We start from the raw sequence: 27,937 nt of genomic DNA, 5'->3' as shown, positions 1-27,937 counted from the left end.
CTGCGAGATTGCGTCATCCTCACCCGACCAATCACAGCATTGCGTTTTTCACGCAGTCAAAAACACGGAAGTAAACAACTGGTATACAGATGTTTTGCGCTAAATTTGAGTTTACCTGGCAAATCCATTAAATTCTTACTGTTGTATTGTACTGTTGTTGGTATTTATCAAGCTTTCGCCGTTGTTGACAAGAGTTTGGCGTTTTACCACAAACAAAATAGGTTATTACACGTGATTACATTTTTGAAGGACTTTAGATTAAATAGTGCAATGACCTTGGCGTTAATTCTGTATACACCGAGTTATTAGAGAGTATGAAGTCGTTTAAATCTCCAGGACGTCATGGATATGCAGTGGAGATTTCACCTTTTCTCGCTTCTACGGTCGCATGTGCTTCCTCTCAGTATTATGGAATAGCAGGTAATACTAGTAGTTTGCATGAACATGCATCTATGATATTGACATGAATGCCAATAAAAACCTATTTCGTGTCTTTTAGGATGTGGGACACTTCTTGTGCTGGAGCAGAGAGAGGCAGATGTTTCACTTGTGAGGAGGTAATTTGTTATCTTTCAGTTTAATTCATTTCACTTTAATTTCAGTCATTAAATAGAGCATGTACAAATATGTCTTGATCATCGTCACCAAAACCAGCAGAAACAAACAAAAGACCATTATTTTATTTTTAATTTTTTTAATAATTTTTTTTTGTGGTTATTTTTGTATACAGTAAATGAAAATCATTATACAAATACAATTATGATATACAATTAAAACTGTGCACTCTTTTTTTTTTTTGCATTAAGTAATTAGAATATAAAGGAAGATTTCGTAATTGTCATGCAAATAATGTTCCAACAAAATCCTATTGGACCTGAAAATAGGTTCCTTTTTCTTTATGCAAAATATAATGTATTATCATCATTATTATTAGTTGTCATTATTTAGAAAATAGCTAGTATTATTTCTTTGCAGATAACACTTCGGTTTTATATTTTATTTTGGACACATTGACATTCATGCATTTTTGAGACCACAGTAAATCTGTGTCATTTTACATTGATATGAAGAGGAATCAGTGATGTGTTCGATCGTTAAGTATCTTAAGTGTCTCATGGGCAGCTTTGACTGGAATGACGGCCTCTTCGATGTGACATGGAGCGAGAGCAATGAACATGTGCTGGTGACAGGAGGCGGTGATGGATCTTTGCAGATCTGGGACACAGCCAACCCGCAAGGTCTTCTGCAGGTGCTGAAAGGGCACACACAGGAGGTCAGTTCACACATTTAACTTCCAAAACAGCATGTTAAAGATTCCTGCACTTCATAATCTCTAGACTGTACAACGTCTGGCCTTACAGGTGTATTCAGTAGACTGGAGTCAGACACGGGGAGAGAACCTGGTGGTATCAGGATCTTGGGACCACACAGCCAAAGTGGTAAGTGGAGTTTGTTTTAGAGGGTGAATATATGCAGGCATTTTTTAAAGGGGTCATGAAATAAGAAATCAAAATTTCCTTGTTATTTTGACATATTTGAGGTTATTGTATAAAAATATTTGACTGTCGCTCAAACATGTATGGCGAACACTGGATGTATTTAAAACAATTCCACGTGTAAAGTGCTACCCTTTATTTTACAGTCCTTTTCCCCATGTACATACTATGTAATATTATAGTAGTTGCAATAACTGGGTAATAACTAAGTACTGACCCTGAACCTACCCCTAAACCTAACCTTAACCAATGTAGTTACCTTATAATACCCAAGTACATGTAAGTGCACTTACTGTAAAATAAAGTGCAACAAAAATTTTATGTAAAAATATTTCTAATATTATAAAAAATTGACTGTTAAAATGAAATGAGTTTAATGGTTGTCCCTGTTTTTCACACAGTGGGATCCAGAGAGATGTCAGTTAGTGACCTCCCTGCAGGGTCATGAGGGTGTCATATACAGCACCATCTGGTCTCCTCATATCTCAGCATGCTTTGCTTCAGCCTCAGGTAGGATAATGAGCTGTATCTATCCTCCCATGAAGCTTGGAAGGATTGCTGCTTTCCTTTGGAAAACCAGACTACAAATACTAAATTATCTAGGGGTGATCAGACATGCATATGCATTAAATTTATGGAGCATGTGGAAGAGCAACACTAAAGTGAACCCACACAGTGGGTTTGATTCCTAAGGAATGCATGTACTATATTTGAATGCAATTGAAGTTGTTTTGGAAATATGATGTGCATTATACTATCAGTTCAAGTTTTTGATAATTATTTTGAGGGATTGCAATTATGATGAGAAGAAGAGGTATGGGTTCTTGAAACATTGTTATTTTAGTATCATTGAGATACTATTATAGTTTTTATTAATAGTTAGATTTTATATATATATATATATATATATATATATATTGTCTGTTTTAATTTTGATTTTAGATATAGTTTTGGTGATTGTATTGTTGTGTATTTGTCATTTTTATTAGTTTATTTTTTTTTTAAATGTGTCTGTATAGCTTTTGTTCAGTTTTAGTTTCTTATTTTAGTATATCAAATTAAAGTACATCAAGTTACTACCTGAAATATTTTTTTTATTTTATCAGTTAACATTTATTTTATTTCAAGTGTTTTATTTATTTTTAATGATTAAAACCCTAATACCTATAATAACCCTGTTGTAAAATGGTGTGACGTGCCTTAACACAAACTTTTAGTAAATTGCTTGCTATGTTTTGATTTTGATGTAATGTTTGGCTCATTAAAATTGCATCACAGGCAAATTATACACTAGAGAGCAACTTATAAGTTTCAATAAATATGGAAATACAGCTTGTGTTGAGACATGTAGCAGCATTTCACAAAATAATTAGCAGAAAAACAATTTAGGTACAGACTGAGGTTATTTTATTTTAATTAGCCAAAGCATTCACCTCAACAGTACCAGCATTCACCCCATGAGGTCAACAGTGAGCTTTCATCAACCTCTTCAGCTCGCTGATGCTCTTTAATAATATACACTATATATATATATATATATATATATAAATTAGTTTTGATTAGGAATTTTAATTTAATGTATTAATTTAGTACAATTAACTAACAAAAACAGCACAAATGTAAAGTTAATAGTATAGTTCACCCAAAAATATAAAATTCTGTCATCATTTACTCACCCTCAAGTTGTTGTAAACCTGAATGAAGTTTTTCAAAGAAATTCATGCAGGTTTAGGACAACTTGAGGGTGAGTAAATGATGACAGAATTTTCATTTTTGAACTATCCCTTTAACCGTACCCCCTAACATGTATCTAAATTCCCTTCTAAACAAAAAATATTAATATCTGCTTTTATTTGGGAATAATCTGAATTAGCAATGTTTTTTTTTTTTATGTAGAATTAAAAAAAAAAAATAGACTGGGCTAGTTTTGATTACATTTTTGTGCTGGGAAAATGTACTAATGTACATTCATATTAGAAATATCTGCATAATCATGATTGCATAATATTGGATGATTGCTCTTCTTTTTTTTTTTAGCTTTGTACTCTTGAGTCTGCACAGTGATCTGAGTGTACTTGTGTAAGAAAGACTCACAAGGGTCTCACAAGCACACATCTTTTTTAGAAGTAGCAGGAATTGATGACCACACAGCTCAAACCAGCAGGCTTTGCCATTAGATCCCAGAGTTCATCAGCTCCAAACGGCTCTGTTGTGATCTTATCAGCAGCACATTTGGGCCTGCAGCACCCACTTAAGCCCCGGGTATACTTCAGCCATCCGCGTTCGTGTAGCGCATGACGAAAATTACGTCATGCGGAGGGCTAGCGGCCGACCGCCCACCCGCCCGCGTGCAGCCCAAATATCGAGACCGCACGGACGGTGCGTGTGCGACAGCATTACTGTTGATGTGCTCTCAGAGTCTCAGTGTCTAAAACGAATAGTTCACCCAGAAATGAAAATTGTGCCATCATTTACTTACTCTCACGTCGTGGCAAACATTAATTACTTTATTCTATGGCACACCAAAGGGGATATGCATCCCTTTATAACGCATTTTATGCATGAACGGTGACAAAGAGTCAAGCACCCTTTATAGTGCATCAGACATTAAAGACTAGCCCTGAATGCACATACACATATGAAGCCCATTTATGGTTCCTTGAGAGACCATATGCATAAAACCTCATTCATGTTGGTTTATATTGAGTTGAACCCTCCTCAGGAGCTGTAGTAAGAATAACACGCTCCTGTGCTGATGGAGGACCCTTTTCTTTTGCTATTAAATGTTGACACCATGTGTGTAATGAGGTGTGTCTGAAAATCAATACTAAATCCCAGTTCCGTGGCAAATACTGTATGTGATCATGGGACAAGCGGTTTCCATGAAATGCCGCCTCAGCAAAGATGTTTAAGTTATATATATGCTGGCTTTTCTCATCACAGAAACCACTTATGTAAGCATATAACATAAAGCCAACATCAGGTTTTCACTTTCAATATATGGCAACTTTCAAGCTGTATTTCAGGGCTGGTTGTGACTTTTTAACTTTCTGCAAGCCTGATGTTCATACATGAACACTTTCATTCCTTATTAATGTATCTTCAATATGCAAATGCCAAATTGTAGTTTTGTGGGAAAATATTTTATGAGTCTGAACAGTCTTTGCATGGACAATGACGTCAGTACCTCCACATGACTAAACCAGCATAGCTTGCAGGTCTTTGGTGAGACATAAAATACACAGTATTTGCTAGTTCATGCTGTGTAATATAATGTTGGCATATTTCATTGTACGAATATTTAAATAAATATTAATGATAAAATTCTGGTTAGAAACATTAAACAAAATTCAACTCTCTTAATCTCATAATATCCCATATCAGGCTCTATTATATATATATAAACCAAAAATTCAAACCAAACCAAAGTCAAACCAAAAATTATTCAGACATTTTTGATATATAGTTAGACTCTACAGTTAATTTATGTAAGTGAGGATATCAAAATAAAGTAAACTGTGACATATTATACCCAAAAATTCTTCATACAGTGAGCTACCAGTAAAATTGATAAAAATTTGGAACCAAAAATTATTCAGACACTTTGACCTGACCACGTTTTGCTTAAGTGTTATCTGACATAATTAAGAATATTTTTTTTCTGACACAGTTTAACTGTTCTTTTGAACTTTCTATTCATCAAAGAATCCTGAAAATAAATGTATCATGATTTCCCACATATTAAGCAGCACAATTGTTTTCAACCTTGATAATAATAAGAAAGGTTTCTTTAGCACCAAATCAGCATTTTAGAATGATTTCTGAAGGATCATGTGACACTGAAGACTGTAGTAATGATGCCGAAAATTCAGCTGTGCCATCACAGGAATAAATTACAATATATTAAAATAGAAAACAGTTATTTTAAATTGTAATATGTACATGTGTATGTATACATATTGCTTATATTGTATCATATGTATATATAGTGTTCTAAATCATCTGATAATGTAATGAACAGGGCCTACAAGTGCTTCTGTGCTTTGAAGAGAAAATTTCAGCACCACCCTTATCAGAGATTTCACCTCCTCCCTCTCAATGCAGTGATAGCAGGAGCCTTGGCTTCTCTGACGGGGATGCCAGTGAAATCATTAATGCAAAACGCTTACATGCCAACAATCTTAGTAAGAGATCTGTTCTGCTATAATTAAAATAGAAGTGCCTAAAGCAGACCACATATCAAAGTTGTTGTTAAACTTGAGTTCATTGAAATATTGACGTAATTAATCTTCCTCAAAACCTTTTTTTTTTTTTTTACTTCCATCTACAAGATGCCTCCTACATTAAAGCCTAATTTTCTGACATTCTCATCAGCTTTTGGAGCTGGAGTGGTGGTGCCTTGTGATTTAAAGATCTTAGCTGAGGATTTGAATAACATTATCATAATTTTATATATAATGGTGGATTTTCATATTTTAAGATCAAAGTCTGCATCTGTGACAAGGGTGAAATCATAAAATCAATACATAAAAAGCATTTGAAAAATATTTTTAAAAATAAATGATGTAGGCAATAGGCACAGCAAAGATTGGTAATACCGTCAAATTACAAAAATAAAAAAAAATGAAATCTGTTTTAATAATATTCATTTCTATAGGGCCCATAGTTTAGATTCTCTGACACTTTTATAAAACCACTACTCTCTTTAAATCTTCCTAGAGTACTTTAAAGTGTTTATGGGATAGGTTTAATTTATTGTGACTGTGCAGCTTAGGCAGGAACTCCCTGCGGGTCGCACTTCAGAGTGGCTTTTATTTATTCCATCAGTTGCAGATCACCAAATCAATAAGGGTTACAATAGTCATTGGCCTCCTGAGATGTAATTAACTAGAGTAGAGCTATTCATTTAAATGGCAATCTATTAGCTTATCAATAAATGCAATGCATTTTGATGACGTTTTAAGGATTGAGACATATTTTTGGATGTATTTACTCCAGACTTGGTTTGTATGCAGAGGGAACAGCTAGTGTGTTGCTATTTGAGGTATCATTCATGTTTGTGCCGCAAAAGATGAGATGGATACTAAAGTTTAATACCTTGCGGGTTTGTTCACAATAGTAATAGAGATGCTTGGCTTAGCACACTTTTAAATGGTCTTAAAGTCACTTTAGACAAATTGTAACCTTTAATCAAAATGACTTCCTCTTCCTCTTGCAGTAACATCTCTTCTCTGATGATGTGTTTACTGGCATGAGGGCGGGACTACCTGTCACTCATATGACATCACAGCATTAGCTAACCACAACCATCCAATCAATTCCCTATGGACAAAATCAAGTCCAGCCCTACATTTTTTCTTGTTCTCGTTCACTCGGATATACGTCAACATATGGAAGAAATGACTATCTTCGGTTTCATCCCAACTTTAAAGATAAAATATGAATTATTAATGTCTGTGAGCATTCCATATATTCATTAATATGGTTAGTATGTGTTTATGATGCTTACTTAATGTTTTAAGTTTCTGCATGATATTTAGTTATTAATGATTTTTAGGAACATCCTAGATTATTCAAAGTGGGACCTGTGGTTTATAGGGATCATATGCAAATTTTCCACCAGTCTGTTAGTTCTACATTTATACTTAATCAGCTTTTAAATTCTTATGCACCATATAGAGAATCCCCTGGTGAATGAATCTTGAGTCTTTTGCTGTGGTTTGTAGATACTGCTAACATTGCACCTTTTAGTGACTTGTAAAAAGTGAGTGGATGGACCATTTACTGCTTACTTCAGAATAGAAATGCTGTGCTTCAAGAAGAAGGTCAGATAAAAGGCGTCAAAAAAATACGACAAGAGAAATTCCCTGTAGAAATCGGTGGCCCGTGCAGCGTACAGAAGACTGGCCAGCGAAAGTTCCCTCAGCGCCTTGCCCTGGGTCCATTCATGCTGAGTGCAAGTGGCCCTTGAAATGAATGTCATGGTTCAGAGGATTCTGCTGAGATTGCAAACCGGAAATTTATATGAGAAATTTTGTCGCATTTTAGAAGATTTAAAGGTCTGGCGCTTGAGAATTGATGCTCATCTCTGTTGCTATAGGGGACGGGACACTGCGTGTTTGGGATGTGAAAGCGGGATCCTGCAGGCTGGTCATACCTGCGCACAGGGCTGAAGCCCTCAGCTGTGATTGGTGCAAATACGACCAGGTGAGCATTTCATTCACTGTCTGTGGACACAAATGGGATTTGAGTTCCATAACACAGTTTATGATATTATATGTGAACCTGGACCACAAAACAAGTCATGAGTCGCACAGGTATATTTGTAGAAATAGCCAACAATACATCGTATGGGTCAAAATGATCAATTTTTCTTTTATGCCAAAAATCATTAGGATATTAAGTAAAGATCATGTTCGATGAAGAAATTTCCTACTGTAAATATATCAAAAAAATATTTTTGTGAGTGGATATGCGTTGCTAAGGACTTAATTTAGACAACTTTAAAGACGATTTTCTCAATATTTAGATTTTTTTTGCACCCTCAGATTCCAAATTTCAAATAGACGTATCTCGGTCAAATATTGTCTTATCATAACAAACCAGACATCAATGGAAAGCTTATTTATCCAGCTTGTAAAAATTGACCCTTATGACTGGTTTTGTGGTCCGGGGTCATATATATTTTAATATAATTGTAGCAAACTGTTTCAGAGCACTTAAGGAAAATAGATATAATGTGATGTTAATATTTAGGCATTTAGGAATTAGATATGTTCAAAATTGTGTACTGCTATACTATTTCTTGCCATTACAATTTTTTTTGATCAAATTATCCTACAAATGGCACATTAAACAATATTAGGATTATTTTTAAGTATTAAAATAATTTAAAGTATTAACATAAACTATTGTTCAAAAGTTTGGGGTTGCTAAGATTTTTTTGTTTTTGAAAGAAGTCTCTTATGCTCACCATGGCAGCATTTATTTTAAAAACTGTAATATTGTGAAATATTACTAGAATTTAAAAACCTATTTCTATTTTAATTTATTTTAACATTGAATTTATTGCTGTGATGATTCACATGATCCTTCAGAAATCATTCTAATATGCTTATTTGGTGCTTAGGAAACATTTCTTATTATTTTTAATTGTTGAAAACTGTCTAATATTTTTGTGGAAACATTTTTTCAGGATTATTTAATAAATAGAAAGCTCAAAGGAACAGCATTTATTTGAAACACAAGTTTGTAACATTATAAATGTCTTAAATATCACTTTTGATTAATTTAATGATAAATTAATAGGTATACATTTCTTTAAAAAAAATCTTAGTGACTCCAAACTTGAGTATTTTAAGCATTTTGATGGAAATTAGATTAAAAAACTTCAAAAGCACTTTGTCTTTCCGAGATGATAACTGGATACCACTCACTAAATTAAGCATGTCATGTAGTGGAGTCTTGTGACCAACAATGTAGCATACTGTGTACTGCACATGCTATTTAAAAAAAAATAGTATGCTGTGTAAATTAAGTAGTATTTAATTCCATTTATATTGTCTTTCAATTATGTAAGAAGATCTGAAATGATAGAATTGTGGACAAAACATTTATCTCTGTTATTCCTCTCATTTCTATTCTGTTCTCAGAATGTTCTGGTCACTGGATCCGTGGACTGCAGTCTCCGAGTGTGGGACTTAAGGAATATCCGAAATCCTGTAGCTCAGATGATGGGCCATTCTTACGCCATCCGCAGAGTAAAGGTATTTTTAGTTTGATGGCCTCAATTTCTTCCAGAAAAGTGTCTTGAATGTGGTTTCAAGGACCATGCAAACATTGTTTGTATAAAGGGGGCCATAGAGTAAAATCACATAACAGTTTGAAATACTCAGCTGGATGAAGGTTGAAGACTCTTACTACATCTGCGTTCAGTGTTTCATTAGTTTGGTCATTGCTTTGACTTAAATTAACTTAACAAGTCTGTTGAACATTAATGAGGCTTGCGGCAGCTTCTGTCTGTGTGAAACTCAAAGCTTATTTCTGTACTGTATGTGACAGCTATGGATTTCCGTATATAAACAGATTATCTTTAGGAATCTGTGTAATTGAGTTGGAGAAAATGCGAGCGCTCGAGTGTCCAAACAGTCAGCAGTTACGTTGATTCAAGAGTTCAGTGCACTTTGCACCTGACCAGTCTGCTGCCAAACCTGTGAACAAAACATACACAAATAGTCCTTCCATCTGATTTTATTCCACATGAGGAACTTTGTATCTCCAATTGGAGCTGTGGGAATAAAGCCCACTTCAGCTGGGTCAGGGTGAAATCACAAGTTGTTTCAAGTTAATGGTTTTGCTCTCAGCTTTCAGATAATATAGAAATGTGAGAAATAAGGTGCTACGAACACAGTATTATTATTGCACTGGGAATACAGGAGGGCTGTGAAGCATGAGATTGTGTGTGTTCCTGAATGTAATGATAGCAAATAGCTTTGAAATGAACACTGTTTATTCTTTTTATATGATTATTGTCATCTTATACTGTATCAGTGATGAAGAGGTTCATTCATTGTCCGTTGCATTTACTGTTCTGCAGATTATCAAAAACTAGGAAGAGTAGGGTCGTGACAATGTTTGTGATGAACCTCTCCAGCTAAGATAATTTAAAAATACTCAGGCAGGAGGAGAGTTAGTCAAAAGAAATGTTGAGATCTCAAAGATCTTGATTTTAAGTCGATCAAATAATTTTAGCTGATCTGGTGGGGAATATCCGATGTTACCATTTCTAGGAAATCACTGACCATTTTATTTTAAATCATAATAAATTCATAATTACAATAAATTATGTAAATGACTATGTTCACACCTCAAACCAGACTGCTCAGTTCTGCTTCTCTTCTCCATTTTTAATAAGTATTATACATAATAATATTATAAAAAAAAAAAATACACAAATAACCCAATTCAAAATGTCTACCCTTGAATCTTTATAATGTTTATTGTTACCTGGATGATTAACGACTGTTTTTTGTTTTGTGATGGTTGTTCATTAGTCCCTTGTTTGCCAACTATATTCTTCAGAAAAACCTCCAGGTTCCTCCTGAGGGGTGCATCTCAATCAGCTCCCTTGCTTCCTACTAAGTCGTGAATCAGTATATTGTGTAAACAAATTCAGGCACTGATAAGGACAGTAAGGACCCTGGCTTACTGCACATTGGGATACTGATGACTCTATTTCCGGTGACATGACAACGTCATCATTGTACAACATCACTACTGGTGTTTATGAATGACAGCAGAAATGATATCTTTCTGACATTATTTGTTTATGTTATTTAAAGCACATTATGATCAATACTGGTAACACTTTAGTATAGGGAACACATATTAACTACCACTTTTCCCTCAATAAACTCCTAATTTACTCCTTATTAATAGTTAGTAAGGTAGTTGGTAAGTTTAGGGATAGGATTAAGAATAAAGTCATGCAGAATAAGGCATTAATATGTGCTTAAAGGTGCCATTGAATGTTTTTTTACAATGTAATATAAGTCTAAGGTGTCCCCTGAATGTGTCTGTGAAGTTTCAGCTCAAAATACCCCATAGATTTTTTTAAATAATTTTTTTAACTGCCTATTTTGGGGCATAATTAACTATGCACCGATTCATGCTGCTGGCCCTTTAATTGCTCGCGCTCTCCGAATACCCCCCCCCCCCCCCCCCCCACACAGAGCTCTCCACTCTATCATTGCATAAACAAAGTTCACACAGCTAATATAACCCTCAAAATGGATCTTTACAAAGTGTTCGTCATGCAGCATGTCTAATCGCGTAAGTATGTTATTTATTTGGATGTTTACATTTGATTCTGAATGACTTTGATAGTGCTCCGTGGCTAACGGCTAATGCTACACTGTTGGAGAGATTTAACGTTATAAAGAATGAAGATGTGTTTATGAATTATACAGACTGCAGTGTTTAAAAATGAAAATAGTGACGGCTCTCTTGTCTCCGTGAATACTGTAAGAAACAATGGTAACTTTAACCACGTTTAACAGTACATTAGCAACATGCTAACAAAACATTTAGAAAGACAGTTTACAAATATCACTAAAAATATCATGATATTAGACTTGTGCCGATATTCGTAATGCGATAAATCGCGATAATGAATATGCACGATATTGTTATCGTGGGCATTTCAAAATACCGTAAATAATAATTTATTACCAATTATTAATTTTTTTATAATGCAATTAAGAATACTTTACCCATCAACCGTATAAAATGCAAAACATTGCTGTATTCTTCGTCAAAAGAACACGCGCTCAGTTGTAAACAAACCCAAAGTACATGAGAAGCACATGGCGGAACGAGTGAAGGAGACGTGCTGAATGAAAGTGCGCGTTCACTCTCTGACAGCAGAGGGCGCTGATGGAACAGCAGAATGCAGCGGTTACCACGGAAACCGCGCAAACAAAGCAACTGCGCTAGTTAATTTTAAAATGCTTCAAACAGCCATTAATTTTTTTGTAATCTCAATGTTGTTCATCACCAAATACTTGAAGACTTAAAAGTCTATTTTCAAACCTTATATTTTAATCTGGACTACCTCATGCCCTAATTATTAGAAATGTTCTAATTATTTGGAAAAAGTTTGAAACATATGTCTTCATTAGTTAACATGTTAATTCATTATCACTAAACTGACAATAAAAATACTTATAAAGTATTAAATATTCTTAGTTAATGTTAATTTCTTGGTTACTGTTTAATAACATTACTAAAATCAAAAGAGCTTATTTAATGGACCTGAGAGAAAACTAACAATAATCAATTGTATTTCTTAACTAACATTAACAAAAACTAATACTTTCTGTAACAAATGTAGCTATTGCTCAATCTTAGTTAATGCATTAAATAATGAGACCTTATTGTAAAGTGTTTCCTGTTGTTCTTTATAGCCTAATTCTTTTGCATTTTAATCTGTTTGAAAATTTTACTTTATATATTTTTTGTGTATTGTATTATTGTATTTAAACATTCAGAGTTCTTTTTGTTATTACAAAAAGAGTTCTTAAACCTGTTATACTATGACAACACTTTTTTTGCAACGTATTTCAATATCGTGATAATACCGTATACCGTGATAAAAGCTTCAGCAATTAATCGCAACATGAAAATTTGATACCGTCACATGCCTACATGATATCATGGATCATGTCAGTTATTATCGCTCCATCTGCCATTTTTCGCTATTGTTCTTGCTTGCTTACCTAGTCTGACGATTCAGCTGTGCACATCCAGACGTCCTGCCCTTGTGTAATGCCTCGATCGTGAGCTGGCATATGCAAATATTGGGGGCGTACATATTAATGATCCCGACTGTTACGTAACAGTCGGTGTTATGTTGAGATTTGCCTGTTCGTCGGAGGTCTTTTAAACAAATGAGATTTATATAAGAAGGAGGAAACAATGGAGTTTGAGACTCACTGTATGTCATTTCCATGTACTGAACTCTTGTTATTCAACTATGCCGAGGTAAATTCAATTTTCAATTCAATGGCACCTTTAATAAGTAATAAATAGGCAATATTCTAGTAATATGCATGTTAGTAAGCAACTAATTAACAGACCCTAAAATAAAGTGTTACCTAAATACTTTGCTTGTTACATATACCTGCAACTTTTTAAATCTTAGCTAGATTATGTTAGTTCATTACCTGTCTAGAAATGTGTTTATGCCGAAATATAATTAAATAATGGTTTGTATTTTAAAAAACATTTATCACATGTCATTATGTGTAGTGAGTTGCGGAACATTAAGGAGCATCGATGCTCCCTGGTTTTCACTGTGCATTGTGGGACTTTTTAGAGAGCGAACGTTTCAGTGCACTGGTAGGATTTCGTGATTGAGAGAGCCCTTAAAGGGTTAGTTCACCCAAAAATGAAAATAATGTCATTTATTACTCACCCTCATGTCGTTCTACACCCGTAAGGCCTTCATTCATCTTCGGAACACAAATTAAAATATTTTTGATTAAAACCTTCGGAGCTTTGCGAATCGAATCAGTGACTCAGAGCACCAAAGTCACGTGATTTCAGCAGTTTAGCCGTTTGATAGGAGATCTGAGTCACTGATTCAATTCGCAAAGTTCCGAAGCAGTGTTTTGAAATCGCCCATCACTATATTGTTGAAAAGTCGTTATTATCAAAAATATTCTCGTCGCATTATAATATTAAGGTAGAACTACTGAACTTGTATGAACTGTTTTAAATATGTTTTTAGCACCTTTACGGATCTTGAGAGAGGAAATGTCATTGCTTTGAATGCAGGCCTCACTGAGCCATCGGATTTAATCAAAAATATCTTAATTTGTGTTCCGAAGATGAACGAAGGTCTTAAGGGTGTAGAACGACATGAGGGTGAGTAATTAATGACATTATTTTAATTTTTGGGTGAACTAACCCTTTAAAATGGCCGAATCCCGGATCATTGCTCTGACTTCTGAACTAGGGAGCTGATTGAGATACACCCTAAGACTGAAAACTAAACAAGTCAGAGACTAAACATGACTGTGACACTTACTGCATAATCTGAAAACTGAACAAATAGTACAGCAGAAATTTGAACACATTCTGAGTGTTTTTTGCTGTTTATACTATCTATCAAATGCAATTTTGTAACAATATAATATATTTTTTAAAAACCAATGTAATTTTATTCTGTTTATTAATGTTTTTACTCAACATTTGTGCAGTTTTTGGAAGATTTGTTTTATCTTTTAAATTTATATAAATAAATTAAAAAATCTTTTTTTAAATAGGTTTTTAAGCAAAAGCAGCTTTTTATGTAAAATTCACTTTATAAAAGTCCCAGATTTCTAACTTTCATTCATGTGGATAACATGGATAATTTGACATGGTTTAGTGTAAGATTTTTGCCCATCTTTTGGAAAATGCAGTTATAAAAGTAAAAAAAAAAACATTTTTTACCAGTAGATGGCTGCAGAGCTCCACTATTTGCTATGTGCTATTTGAATGACTGAAAGACATCTTTTCACAAGTTTTTTTCAGTTGGATTCATATCTAAATGTTATGAAATCACAATTATAACAATAAAAATTACTTTTTGTCAAAGTTTAGCATTTTTTGTACTGAAAAAAATCAGTTTTTCAATAATATCATCAATAATGTAACCCACAGAGACCCCACTTAGAAACTGGACAAAATCCATTCTCAAAATCAGAAACAACGCACAACACACATGGACAGAAATGAAGTGGCGCACTTCCAAAAATGCAAAAAACATCCCCAATACAAAATGGACATGCTCACACACACACGCAGACAAAAATAAAAATTATTTATTTTATTATTTTTATTATAAAATTGTTATTGAAAAACTGATTTTGCCCTGCACAAAAAATTATGAAAGGATTTGGTCCACATTCAGCTATGGTGTTAATATAGCCTATATGCAAAGTCACATTTTAATGCAGTTTTTATTTATAAAGATATCAGCATGTACATCAATTGATTTTTTCAGCAGCCACTGTATATTAATTCTGCTTTCATTTGTTTGTCATTTCTAGTTCTGCCCATTTTACAAGACCGTCCTCGCGTCCTGCTCATATGATTTCACAGTCAGGTAAGCCAAATGTTTGACTACAGATGCATCTGTTCTATTCTTCTGATTATCAACACAAGGGCATGTTTGTAATCATGCTATTTCTTATGTACAGTTCTATAACAAGGCAGTTAACACACAATTGTCCAAGCAAATTAGAGGACTGGAACTAACTGTTCTATGATGGGATGAATTAAATTTTCATCAATGAGTCAAACAATGAGTCAATTTTGAGCTATGTTATTGTTCTCTCTCTTTCCTGTGGGAGTTTCCTTCCTTTAAACAGAGAAATTATATCCGCTTACAGTCTTACACTGAGCACTTCCTTCAAAAATATACAGTAAGGCTTCTAAAGAACCTTTCCAAATTTTTCCCTGAACTATCCAAATCTACTCATCCATGTTGAGGTGATCTTTCCTAGTGCCCTTTGGATGAATGGCAGTCTGCATTGCTTGCAGAAGAACTGATGCCTTTGCCATCAAATTGGGTGGTAAAAGCCATTGATCTCATTTCAGGGTAGACTGTTTTATTCCCTTTTGCAGTGGGCTCATTCTGTTAGTGCATGGTTGTGTTTTTATTGAGCATGAAGATCATTTTTGCATAGGGAGAATGATCTTTAATAGGGCCGTCAAGGACGTATCAGCAGAAATCACTGTAGTATAGCAAAAGCCAATTTTGACTTTATTATTTCCAAGCTTGCTGGCTGCCTAGTTGCTGTAATTGGATTAAGGAACCACAAATTAGTTTTATACAAATATACCCTCGGAGTCTTAATAACAGTTAATTGTGATTAAGTCTGATAGATATGTTTAGGCCTTTGAAGTACTAATTATACTATAGTTAACAGAAGTTGGACATTGCATTTCAGAATTAGCACGCCTTTATGCTACTGCCAGACATTTAGTAATGTTCCAAGTTCAATGAAGCTCTACCACATAATTTGTATAATTTAGATAACACTTTGTATATAAAAATTAAGTGCTTTAACAAAAATACCGGTACACATTTCTGTTTTTTTATACTAAAGGACATGTGACTGTGGTAAATGACAGTGTGATTGTCAATAAAGCTTAACTTGTATTGAACCTGGAACATTCCATTCCTTAGTTAGTCTGTTCTGTTGTGAGCCCCATAATTGATAAAGGGATGGATGGTCATTGTCTTTACAAAGTGACAGCTGATCTTTACCTTGGCTGTTGGAGAAAGATTACACAGAGTACTTTATCTGTGTTGACAAGCTTTTAAAATGAGAATTGACTTGCGCATTGAGCAGTGGTCTTATTAGAGGTGAGTTTGATTTTCCTTCCAATGATGCTAGTCAGCTTATTGTTTAAACATTGTTTATCTAAGCCTGGAGGTTAAATGTGCCGGACAATCAGTAAATAAACACTGCGAATTAGTGTAGTACAATAATCCAAACCTTTTTATACAACCCAGATCCCTTTAAAAACAAGAAAAAGAAACATGTATTAAATTATTCATGCATCCAAAAAGCTAATATAATGGTAATGAATGTATGTATGTGGTGGGGGGAGTCTGAGACCACTAGTAAAAATGCTATATTTGCATTTCATTTGTATTTAATTTGATACTTTTTTTCAATTAAGAAGTATTACAATCTGAGTGAAAAGTTTAAAGGTCCCGTTTTTCGTGGTTTTTTGAAGCTTTGATTGTGTTTATAGTGTGCAATATAACATGTGTTCATGTTTCGCGTGTTAAAAAACACAGTATTTTTCACATAATTTACTTATCTGTATACCTCTGTTTCCACTGTCATAAAAACGGGCTGATGACTTCCTTGTTCTATGAAGTCCCTCCTTCAGAAATACGTAACGAGTTCTGATTGTGCCAGTGGTTCCTGTGTTGTGATTCGACAGCAGCTTAGCGGAAAGGTCCCGTAAAGGTCACGCCTCTTACCATAACGTGGAGATGCATGCGCTCAGTGTTATTGTAAACATGTCTTTAATTTTACCCTATCAATTTGAGCCGGAATCAGACCCGGTGATTGGACTGCGGGATGAAAATAACAGCGTTTCGACGACATGGCGACAAACACACTCTACAAACGCAACTCTTGTGTATTCCTGTGGGCGGAGGTTAGTTAAAAACTGTTTTAGTGACGTCATTAAAGAAGGAAGTAGAGGGATGTAGTCCAAACTGGCCGTTCGATGTAGGCGACTTCTGTTAAATAAAATATCTCGCTTGGCATTGAACTTTGATCTTTAAAATTTTACAGATTTTATTTATACTCTAACAACAACAAGTACCGGGTTGGACATGCTTTTGCCTTCAGAACTTCCTTAATTCTTCGTGGTATAGATTCAACAAGGTGCTGGAAACATTCCTCAGAGATTTTGGTCCGCATCACACATTTGCTGCAGATTTGTCAGCTACACATCCATGATGTGAATCCCAAGTTCCACCACATCCCAAAGCTGCTCTGTTGATTGAGATCTGGTGACTGTAAAGGCCATTTGAGTGTAGTGAACTCATTGTCATGTTCAATAAACCAGTTTGAGATGATGTGAGATTTGAGACATAGTGTGATATTCTGCTGTAAGCCATCAGAAGATGGGAAAAATACTCAGCAAAAATACTCAGGGAGGCTGTGGCATTTAAACAGTAATAAATTGATACTAAGGGGCCCAAAGTGTGCCAAGAAAATATCCCCCCACACCATTACACCACCAGCAGCCTGAACCATTGACACACGTCAAGATGGATCCATGCTTTCATGTTGTTTATGCCAAATTCTGACCCTACCATCTGAATATTGCAGCAGAAATTGAGATTCATCAGACCAGGCAACGTTTTTTAATCTCTTATTGTCCAATTTTGGTGAGCCTGTGTGAAATGTAGCCTGTTCTTAGCTGACATGCGTCTCATGTTTTTAAAGCAAGAAGCCCATCTTGCGACGACTACCAATGGGAGTGAAGTCAGTGGAGAACAATTTATATACAATTTATATATTTGTTGTAAAAATATTTATGATAAGATTTTCTATAAAATTGCAGTCGGTGTGAACGGCCCTATACGAATTGCACAAAGAGCTATATTACTGTACCTTAGTAACTTTAGAAAATCCATATGATATTTGTTCAACTTTTAGTTTGTTGTCATTCTCTCAGTTCATTTAGTATAAATTATAGCTAATTTGCTTTAGAACCGGTATTTGTGGTTTTGCTTTCATAGAAATCAATTCTATTGATCACAGGAAATTTGCTATTTGAATAGGACAGGCGCTCGTACTTGACCAAGGTGTCATTTAATTAGTTTTACATTCAGAGTAAACTGTGATAATGCTGAGGTAATTACCAGAAATGATTTCCGCAGGATCAACGTGAATCTTTTTTGTTCCCTTGCAGTAAAGAGAAAAGGGTGTTTATTTAAATACAAAGCCTTTTTGAAGGGTTTGTGTTCAAAAGAACATGTGAGCCACCTGCTGCCACACACACACACACACTTAGCTGTTTACTTAACCCAGTCTACGCAGTCACTCTTTTAGATCTGTCAGGTCTCGTTTACAGGAGATAAGGTGTCCTCTTTCATTCATAACAGCTGGCTTTTCTGAGTTGCTATGACGGCACTTACTAATATGGGGTGCTGTACAGAAGGAAAATTGTCTTTCTGTGTGTTATTTAACAACTAATTAAGCTAGGATATTGATTTCGTTGTATTGTTCTCTGCTTTCACTCAGATGCGCTTTTTTCAGTTTGTTTAGATTAATGCATTGCTTTAAATGACATATGGCAGATAACAATGTTCTGAATCTGAATATCAAAATACACGCCTTCACAAAATGTGAACTGCACATATCAGGTGTAGTCTGGTGTTGACAGTGAATTTCTCTCAGTATGTGTAATCTCAAAAAACATTTGTCACAATATTGTACTCTTACTGATTTTAATTTAGTTGCATTTGATTTTGTTGTCTTAATTGCAGAGCTGCAAAATTCTGAATAATAATAATTCTGATAAATTGAGAATCGTGATTTTTTTGTTTAAAAAAATGAAAATGAAAATGAAACAAAATAACTTGACTTACTAGAGATTGTGACAAAATATTAACTGCTGCAGTCTATATAAAAATATGTATTCATTTGAAAAAAAAAATTCATTTGAATTCATTTTTTTAATCGGTTTGAATGAACAATTCAATGACTCACTTGTTTCATTACTGGATGAATCAGCATTTTTGAACAAATCTCTTGAATGAATGATTCAGTGACAAATACTTTTTTAACAGTAACTTGTCGCTACCTACTGGCGTAACGGTGTAATCGATACAATCTATATTTGAAGCATCAAGTTACTTTCAAAAGGTGATTTACTTTACACTGATCGCTACCATAGACATCAGTGTTTATATTCAAAACTTTTATCATACTGTGTTTGAAAAGTCTGTTTGTGAAGCTATTTCATTCCTGACAACTTAAAGCAGCGCCAGCGCAGATTTGGATGTTCGGTGATCATATTCTCAAAGGTTTAATAGACATCTAGCTGAATTGTTTAGGAATAAGATTGTGTAGGTAGTGTTGGGAAAGTTACTTTTAAAAGTAATGCATTACAATATTGCGTTACTCTCTAAAAAAGTATCTAATTGTATTTACTTAGTTACTTTTTATGGAAAGTAATGCATTACGTTACTTTTGCGTTACTTTTTCTTATCTGGGCTGGACTGTTTGTCTGTTTTTATAACAACAAAAAAGTTCTATTTTTGGCAAATGTAAAGGCCCTTTCACACCAAAAGTGAAATAAATCAGCCTGAAGGAAATGCAAATTCACACCTGTACAGTAGAGGGCGCAGTTCAAACAAACAAGCCTTTCAGCTGTGCTGCCATCTGGAACACAGAAGAAAAGGACGCAGGAGAAGTAAATGAGTAAATGTAGTCTAGAACTAGTCTACAATAACCATCATGTTTACATAGCGCACACAACCCCTTTTCACTTATTCCCAATTTCTATTTACATGGGGACAAGAGAGATGTCATTCAATAAATTGGAAAACAAAGTAACTTGCATTAATTCTTTGAAAAAGTATCTCAGATATTTTGTAAATTTAAAAATAATGCACTACTTTACTCCTTACTTGAAAAAAAATCTGATTACGTACCTCGCGTCACGTTACCTTTAATATGCATTACCCCCATCGAGAATCGAGATTGCAATCTTTTAACGATTAATCGTGCAGCTCTGTGTAGTTTTATTTGGTCAACTGCATTTCTCTGTATTGATTGTGGGTGAAATCCTTGTAATTTGGCACAAGTTACATTGTGGCTTTGCCCTCTGAACCTTTAACACACGTGATGCCACAATGGTGATTTATATCAGCATCTCTGTCTAAAGATGTCCACACCCTGAGCAGCTTTCGTCCCACTGTGCTTATAAATAATATCTTTCACTTTTGCTCTATGGCAATGTTAGTATTAATGCCTGCCTAATGTTTTTCTTTAGACAGGGAGGTTTTTTCAGAGGTGATTTAATTACATTTGCTGAATGGATCAGTTGGGGCCTGGTGAGCCAGGGCTGCGTCAGGGCTTTGAGCCTCTGCCCTGTCAGAAAAGACAAACAGCCATTCAATTAGCATGATTGCCTTCTGCTGCTCTGCGTCCACAGATTCTGGGACTACTCCAAGAGCCAGCCGCTGCTGGAGACTCTGGAGCACCACTCAGAGTTTGTGTGTGGCCTGGATTTCAACCTGCACATCCCGAACCAGGTAAACTCACCAAAACACACTACTGTGGGCAACACTTATTGACTTCAGTAAGCTGAACTTGAAGATCTGAAAATGTGGCCTAGTGTTTAGTGCATGTGTGCATATTGGATAGTGCTCATGTACTGTAGGCAACATGGGTACAAATCCAGTTTAGCTCCCATTTCCTTTCCGCCTAATCCTGACATATCCTCCCATGCTCTCCTTTCAGTGGCAAAAATTAAATTAATATTAGGACAAAGAAGACTCCAAGCAACCTTGGACTGTTAGCATTAGTAGTCCAAATATGGCACATTGTAATTGTAGCAAAAAAAAAAAAAATGCTATGTGCATTTTAAGTGATCAAAATTATTTCTAAACTTTGATTAAAGAATTTGTTTGTCATCACATATATTACAATGATCTATTAAAATTTAAAATATATGTAAATATTGCTGATTATTAACAAATTTTGTTATATTGGTAAATATAAATGAAAGTGATATATAATTTGTCCTAGTGTTCATTTAGTTGTTTTGACTAAGTATTTTTATTTTATTTTATTTTATGTTTTATTTCATTATTTTATTTTATTATTTTAACTTTTTTTTATCTATTTGAATCTCCAGTGAGTGTTTGTTCTAATCAAAATATTTTTAGCCATTTCAGAGCAAATAAATAAATATAATTTATATATCAAATATTGCCAAAAGGATGAACAATATTAAGATATTTTTAGGCTATATTATACAGTCTTACTTTCTGTGATCTTTGTTTTCTTTGTTTGTTTTTTTGCAAAAGCTGCAATTGAATGACATCTGTTCTGATGGACCAGTAATTGAGAAACTTAAATCAATATTTCCATGACTCCATCTGCAGCTATTACTTTCTTTTAATCATCACTGTACGGGCTTTTCTGTTAACCTCACTTCACCTGAGATGCCTGTCTGTTATGGAAAACAATCATTGACAGAAAGGTGGCATGCTTTGTTCGTAGGGTGCGTACATGGAATCGGTCACGTACAGTAACAGAGCACTCAGCTCATTGAGATGTGGGCCGCAGTCCTCAGGGGAGCTGGTCCTGTCTGACGCCAGCACTCACAGTGATGAATAAAAGTCAGAGCAGTCAATGAGCCTTCGCTGAGCTGACACGAGACATCTGCAGCAAACCCCTCCTCAGCTCCACTGTGCCACGACCAAGTTGTGGTCATAATTATTGGCACCCTTGGTGAATATGATCAAAGTTGACTGTCAAAATAAATATGGGGTCACATTATGAAATGTTTTTCTCCAAAACACGTTGGCCACAATTATTGGCACCCCTAGAATTTTTTATGAGTAAAATATCTCTGAAGTATATTCCCATTCATATTTACATTTTTTTAGCACACCAAGGGTGATCATGAACATGAAATTGTCCAGCCATGACTTCCTGTTCCAAAGGAATAGGAGTACAAACAAGAGGAAACACAAACACAGGCCAAATTCCTGTAATCATTCATCACAATGAGCAAAACGAAATAATATAGTTCTGATGTGCAGCAAAAGACTGTTGAGCTTCACACAATAGAAAGTGGCTGTAAGAAAATAGCTAAAGCATTGAAAATCCCCATTTCCACCATCAGGACAATAATTGAGAAGTTCCAATCAACTAAAGATGTTAGAAATCTGCCTGGAAAAGGACATGTGTCTAAATTGTCCTAATGCGCAACGAGAAGGAAAGTTTGAGTGGCCAAAGACTCTCCAAGGATCACAGCTGGAGAATTGCAGAGATTAGTTGAGTCTCAGAAAACCTAAAAAAAATTATCAAACAGCACCTACATCTCCACAAGTTGTTTGGGAGGTTTTCCAGAAATATCCTCTTCTCTCATCCAGAAACAATCTCCAGTATATTCAGTTGTCAGACAAGACTGGAACTTCAAACGGGACCAGCTTCTATGGTCAGATGAAACTAAATAAAGAGCTTTTTGGCAGCAAACCCACCAGATGGGTTTGGTGCACACAGGGATAAAAATTTCCCCGTGCCCACAGTTAAATATACTGCTGGATCTTTAATGTTGTGGGCCTATTTTTCTGCTGGAGGTCCTGGACATCTTGTTCAGATACATGGCATCATGGATTCTATCAAATACCGACAGATAAAAAAATCAAAACTTGGCCGCTTCTGCTAGAAATCCAATAATGGGCCATGGTTGGATCTTCCATCAGGACAGTGATCCAAAACAAACATCAAAACCAACACAAAAATGAATCACTGAGCACAAAATGAAGTTTCTGCCATGGCCGTCCCAGTCCCCTGAGCTGAACCCTAAAGAAAATGAGTGGAGTGAACTGAAGAGAAGAAGCACCAACATGGAGCTGGAATCTGAAGGATCTGGAGAGATTCTGCATGAAGGAATGGTCTCTGATCTCTTGTCGGGTGTTCTCTAAACTCATCAGGCATTATAGGTGAAGACTCATACCCCTTTTCCACCAAGGCCGTTTGAGTGCTGGTTCGGAGCCAGAGCCTAGTTTCAAATCAGTTCTTTGTCTTTCGACACACAAAGCACCAGCTCCGAACCAGGAAAGTGGTTTGTAAGTAGCACCAAAACGTTGCTGGGCTAGAAGTAAGAACCGCTTGCGTCAGGGGCTGGGGGCGGGGTTACCTTGACCAACAAGACACCTGTGACCGCCATTTTTGAAATAGAAGCTAATCGAGCTAATAACAGCTCGATTGTAATCTCCGTCTATATACAAATTACGGTGAGTTGTGTTTGGATGCCGATGTAGGTTCGCAAAGCCATGAGCATCAACAGTAGTGAAACATCCGCGATTGTTGATAGAAGGCTTGTTCGAGATGCTTCGGAGCAGCGCGGACCGATTCGCAGATCGGTATGCGGGAAGCCGATGCATCTCAAACAAGCCTGGTGTGTTTGTGTTTGGCGCTGCAGCGCTAGCTTTGCTGTGAAATATGAGACGTATACGTGACGTAAGACCTGGCTCTGTGCTGCTCTCTAGCCCGTGGAAAGGCAAACCGGTTCTTAGAAGGCTCGTCAGTTGAACCAACTCCGAACTGGCACTAGCACTAGCTCTGAACTAGCACCCGGTTCGTGCTGGTGGAAAGGGGTATCAGAGGTGTTATCTTAGCAAAAGGAGGTTGCAAAAAGTATTGAATAAAAGGGTGCCAATAACTGTGGCCAACGTGTTTTGGAGAAAAACATTTATTTCATAATGTGATTTTCCCCCCACTTTCAATTCTTTTCCTTCAAAGAAAGGTTAGATTTTTGCTAATTTTATGAATTAAAGATCAAAAGGATAAACAATGCAGATTTATTTTTTACAGTCATCTTTGATCATATTTACCAAGGGTGCCAATAATTCTGACCACAACTGTATATATTGATTTATAATCATAATTTATTTATAATTAAGTAAATGAATAAAAATTTAATAAAAAATAGCAAGAAGTTAAATGGAAAAAAATAAATAATTTTTTTTTTAATTAAGTTGACTTTATTCGACTGCATAATAATTTTTTTCTTCTTCTTCTTCTTTTTTTTATATATATAATCACAATCCACTTCTCGGGTTTGAGTTTCTGTTCTTTCTTTGTCAAAACTTCCTGGGTTTTTTTTTGGGGGGGGGGGGGGGGTGCTGAAGTTATTTACATTGTTTTCAGGGTTTAATAGATCCATTCAACATTTTCAAGTCTTTGCCATTACCTTTGTATCTCATTTTGGTAATGCAGAGTTTTCTGTCAATCAGAATGCAAATTTGGGAAGCTTTTAAGCTCACTTAGATGTCTTGCCCATTTCCAAGTATTCTGTGAGTCTCTTACAAGACGTGATGTGTCTCGTATAGTAATAGCGCGCAACCAGAAAAATCATAAAAAATGGACTGCAGTCTGTCAGAGCCAAATTGCAGGATTGGAAAATTATGTATGTATGGATTCTCTCTTATTGTTAGTTCCGCATGGGGCGTAAGTGCAGCTGTTGGCAGGCTGCAGGTGGTGTGGGTTGTTCCTGCAAAGCGAGGGCAAGAACTGTGAAGTGCTTTTTCTACCGCAGTCTCCCTGTTCTCTGCCAACCGTACACACAAACGCACGCACATACACACCTTGTGCTGCTTGTATTCGCTGTCAAGGCCAATATTTAAACCCACAACTCGCCTTGAGCCATTGTTAAATACTCACGCATACACATTTTTAACACGCCCAGTGTCATTTACTGGTTAAGTGGGCATGATTATAGGCCAATTTCAATTAGCCAATATATTAGTCTATCAGTAATTATGCACTTACTTGGACTTAAAAACACACATTCCCAATGGGAATTCGCTTTCTTTCAACCTTACTTTATTCATATCAGTTTGATTGATCACCTCCGCTCAGATATGCTCTCCACACTGAACATCTGTACAGTTATCATGCCTTTGAACAAAGTGAAGCCTTCAAATGCAATAATTATACTGTAACCGGTTCTTGAGAAAAAGCCCAGCTCCACCTTCATCTACACCCACAGCAGGTGATACATCATACCTTTTCTCCATTTGACAAGGAGCTAGAACGTTTCTGCCAAAGAGGACATGTATTTTGTGCTCAGATATTGTTCTTCAGATGAGAAGAGCGGAGCTCCGAATCACATTCTTGCTCTCTTGCCTCCAGTTATATTGAACATTGTGTTATCAGCTGACCACCCGTTCACTCCTCGCGCCTGCTTCGCCTCACTCTCTGCATCTGTTTTTTCTGCACTGTTGCCCGCTCTGTCTGGCACTCAGTCTCTGTTGTGCATTTTGCAGTCAAGTAATTAATGAAGGACTTTTCTCCCTCAATGGGTGAGTCACAGGCTTTCTGCTGGAGCGCTCTGGAGTAATGAGATACGGAGAAAAGGACTGCAATAAAGGGAGATTTGCTTTGCCCTCCCTATATCACTTTCATATTGTCTTAGAACACACTGCCTTTGAAATTCTATTCCAGTTCTATTCCAGTCCATGAAATATATATATATATTTATATACTGGCCACAATTTTGACATCAATACCATAGGTAAAAACTGCCATATAGATATTTTTAACATTATCTCATAATTTGGCAGCAGGTATATTAGGCTGCTGTCACTTTACCATCTGACGCACGGATCCATTATACTGTTACACGTGCGTTTTCTTTCTCAAATGTTTACGCTAACTGCACTCACAGTAAAACATAACTGACTGTGTTTACCTGAATACTCGGCAAGACCAGCATTTTGACAATATTTTGTGTGTGTTTGACTGTTTAAGTGCAATAAGCAGTGAAAAATAACTCATTTTAGTACTAAGGCGACTTTATGTGCGAGCACTGTGGGCACAAAATCTGCGGGAATGAGTAAAATTTTGCGCAATACGTGCAATCCCATGTCAAAATTCAAGCCCTGTAACAACAATATTCATCCAGAGCAAATGAGTGAGGGGAGGCAGAGTTGTGTGTCAACTCGCTGTCGGAGAGATAAGAGGGCAAGAACGTGCAGCTGGTATTGTGAATCTATTTGTGGAAAATGAGTATTTGAAGTGTATCAGAAATTTCAGTATTGATATGTATAAAAAAATATTTTTTTACAGCACTAAGTTGCGCTTAGTTTATTATTTCACAAGCCTTTTTAAAAGACTAAATGTATATATTATATATAAAATTTAACCTACCAAAGTGGCTAGTAGGAGTAACTTGCGTTACACGCCACGACTGAAAACCATTCGCATTTGGTGGGTGTCAATGTCAGATGCTCTTATTCAGTTTGTCTTGATATTTCTATTATAACTCTTAATGAGGAAAACATAACAGAGGTTCTTTGTTGAGTTGTACATGGTACAGTAGCAATTTATTGTGCACTTATTCCTTACATGGGCAAAAGGAGAGGCTTTAAAAGGTCTTTGAAGCAGCATCAAAAGAAAAAAACAATTCCAAGCAATTCTTTATATCATTCCAAGCAATTCTGAATATCATTATTGTGCATTTCAGTAAAGCAGCATATACATAGAAATGTCTTTGTTTTCCAATATCAAGGGTGCTCTCTCAGCACTGCTAGAGGGATTTCTTCTCTCTCTCTCTGTGACTTGACCCTTGACCCACCATTTTAAGATTACCTGACACAAATTTTTTAATGTTCTTACAGTAGTTATCACATTTTTTTTACATTACATGGATGCCATTTTAACTGTGTGACTGTGGCTTTTTTTTTACAGGTTGTGGACTGCTCTTGGGATGAGACTGTAAAAGTCTTCACCCCTTCATGCCTGGCCGCCCAATAGGAGTTGATGCACCAGAGAAAGATGAAGCCGCAATGCATGAGGGAGTCACGGCTCTGTTTCAATCACAGGTGCAGAGTTTGCCAAGATTTCACTGCGGTTTTCCTAATGACGCTATTAAAGGAGAACCCTTGGGACGCATCAGGAGCATTGCATCGGGAGCGCGGTACAGAGGACGGGGAATCTCACGCTGTCACTGAGTGTAAAAACTGCCTGCTTTCAGGAGTGTGATGTTATTATAGTGTTTATAATAAGTGTATAATCAAACTAAGTGAGTTTACCTTAAACAGTGAGTGCCTTATTGTTGTCTAAAGCTCATTGGTAAATTATGTAGTAATTATTGTTGTACCGCTACTGGATTGTTTCCAGTTTGTTCAACTGATATGAATAAATCAATGCAATATTTCATTATCAATTGAGTCAGACGACGAGCCTGGTTCATTTAAATCAAATTAATATTTTTAATATTGCCTCCAACACTGTGTTCAGTGTTTTTTAAATTGTAGCAGACAAATTGGTGAGTATTATATCAAAGTTTGAGACCTAGTGAATATTGTGTGTTTTATTTCACTTGGGGCAGAATATAGGAATAAAAATGCCAAGTATACAAACATTTAGACGTGTATAACAGTAATATAGTGTTAAGAAAAAAGTACTGTAGTGGTAACATGGTACAGCGTTATCGAGTAATACTATGGTTCTTTGGTATATACTGTAGAATTGAACAAGTATCATATTTATGTAGCATTTTTGTAGCATTTTATAAAGTCTAGTTTATTTATAAAGCCCTTTACAACTACAGACCAAAAACCTTAGTTTTCAGTTCCCAGAATGTTATTCTAATGTTATTCTAATGTT

General features: G+C 35.7%; 1 protein-coding gene across 1 annotated transcript; it reads left to right on the top strand.

Annotated features, from left to right (window-relative positions):
* Positions 1-30: 30 nt before the first annotated feature.
* Positions 31-27,494, top strand: pex7 (peroxisomal biogenesis factor 7). Its single transcript, XM_048207494.1, has 10 exons — positions 31-420; positions 500-557; positions 1,123-1,273; positions 1,362-1,439; positions 1,898-2,006; positions 7,597-7,703; positions 9,149-9,262; positions 15,092-15,147; positions 20,742-20,841; positions 27,017-27,494. Exons 1-10 carry the CDS (start codon positions 315-317, stop codon positions 27,080-27,082), a joined length of 945 nt encoding a protein of 314 aa, XP_048063451.1. The 5' UTR covers positions 31-314; the 3' UTR covers positions 27,083-27,494.
* Positions 27,495-27,937: the final 443 nt, after the last annotated feature.

Source organism: Megalobrama amblycephala, linkage group LG11, assembly GCF_018812025.1.
Source record: "Megalobrama amblycephala isolate DHTTF-2021 linkage group LG11, ASM1881202v1, whole genome shotgun sequence".
Lineage (NCBI taxonomy): Eukaryota > Metazoa > Chordata > Actinopteri > Cypriniformes > Xenocyprididae > Megalobrama > Megalobrama amblycephala.
This window is presented reverse-complemented; position numbering and strand designations above follow the sequence as displayed.

Coding starts and splice junctions, on each gene's coding strand:
- pex7 (XM_048207494.1), top strand. CDS start 315: ATGAAGTCGTTTAAATCTCCAGGACGTCATGGATATGCAGTGGAGATT. Junction 421..499: donor TCAGTATTATGGAATAGCAG/GTAATACTAGTA, acceptor CGTGTCTTTTAG/GATGTGGGACACTTCTTGTG. Junction 15,148..20,741: donor TCATATGATTTCACAGTCAG/GTAAGCCAAATG, acceptor CTGCGTCCACAG/ATTCTGGGACTACTCCAAGA.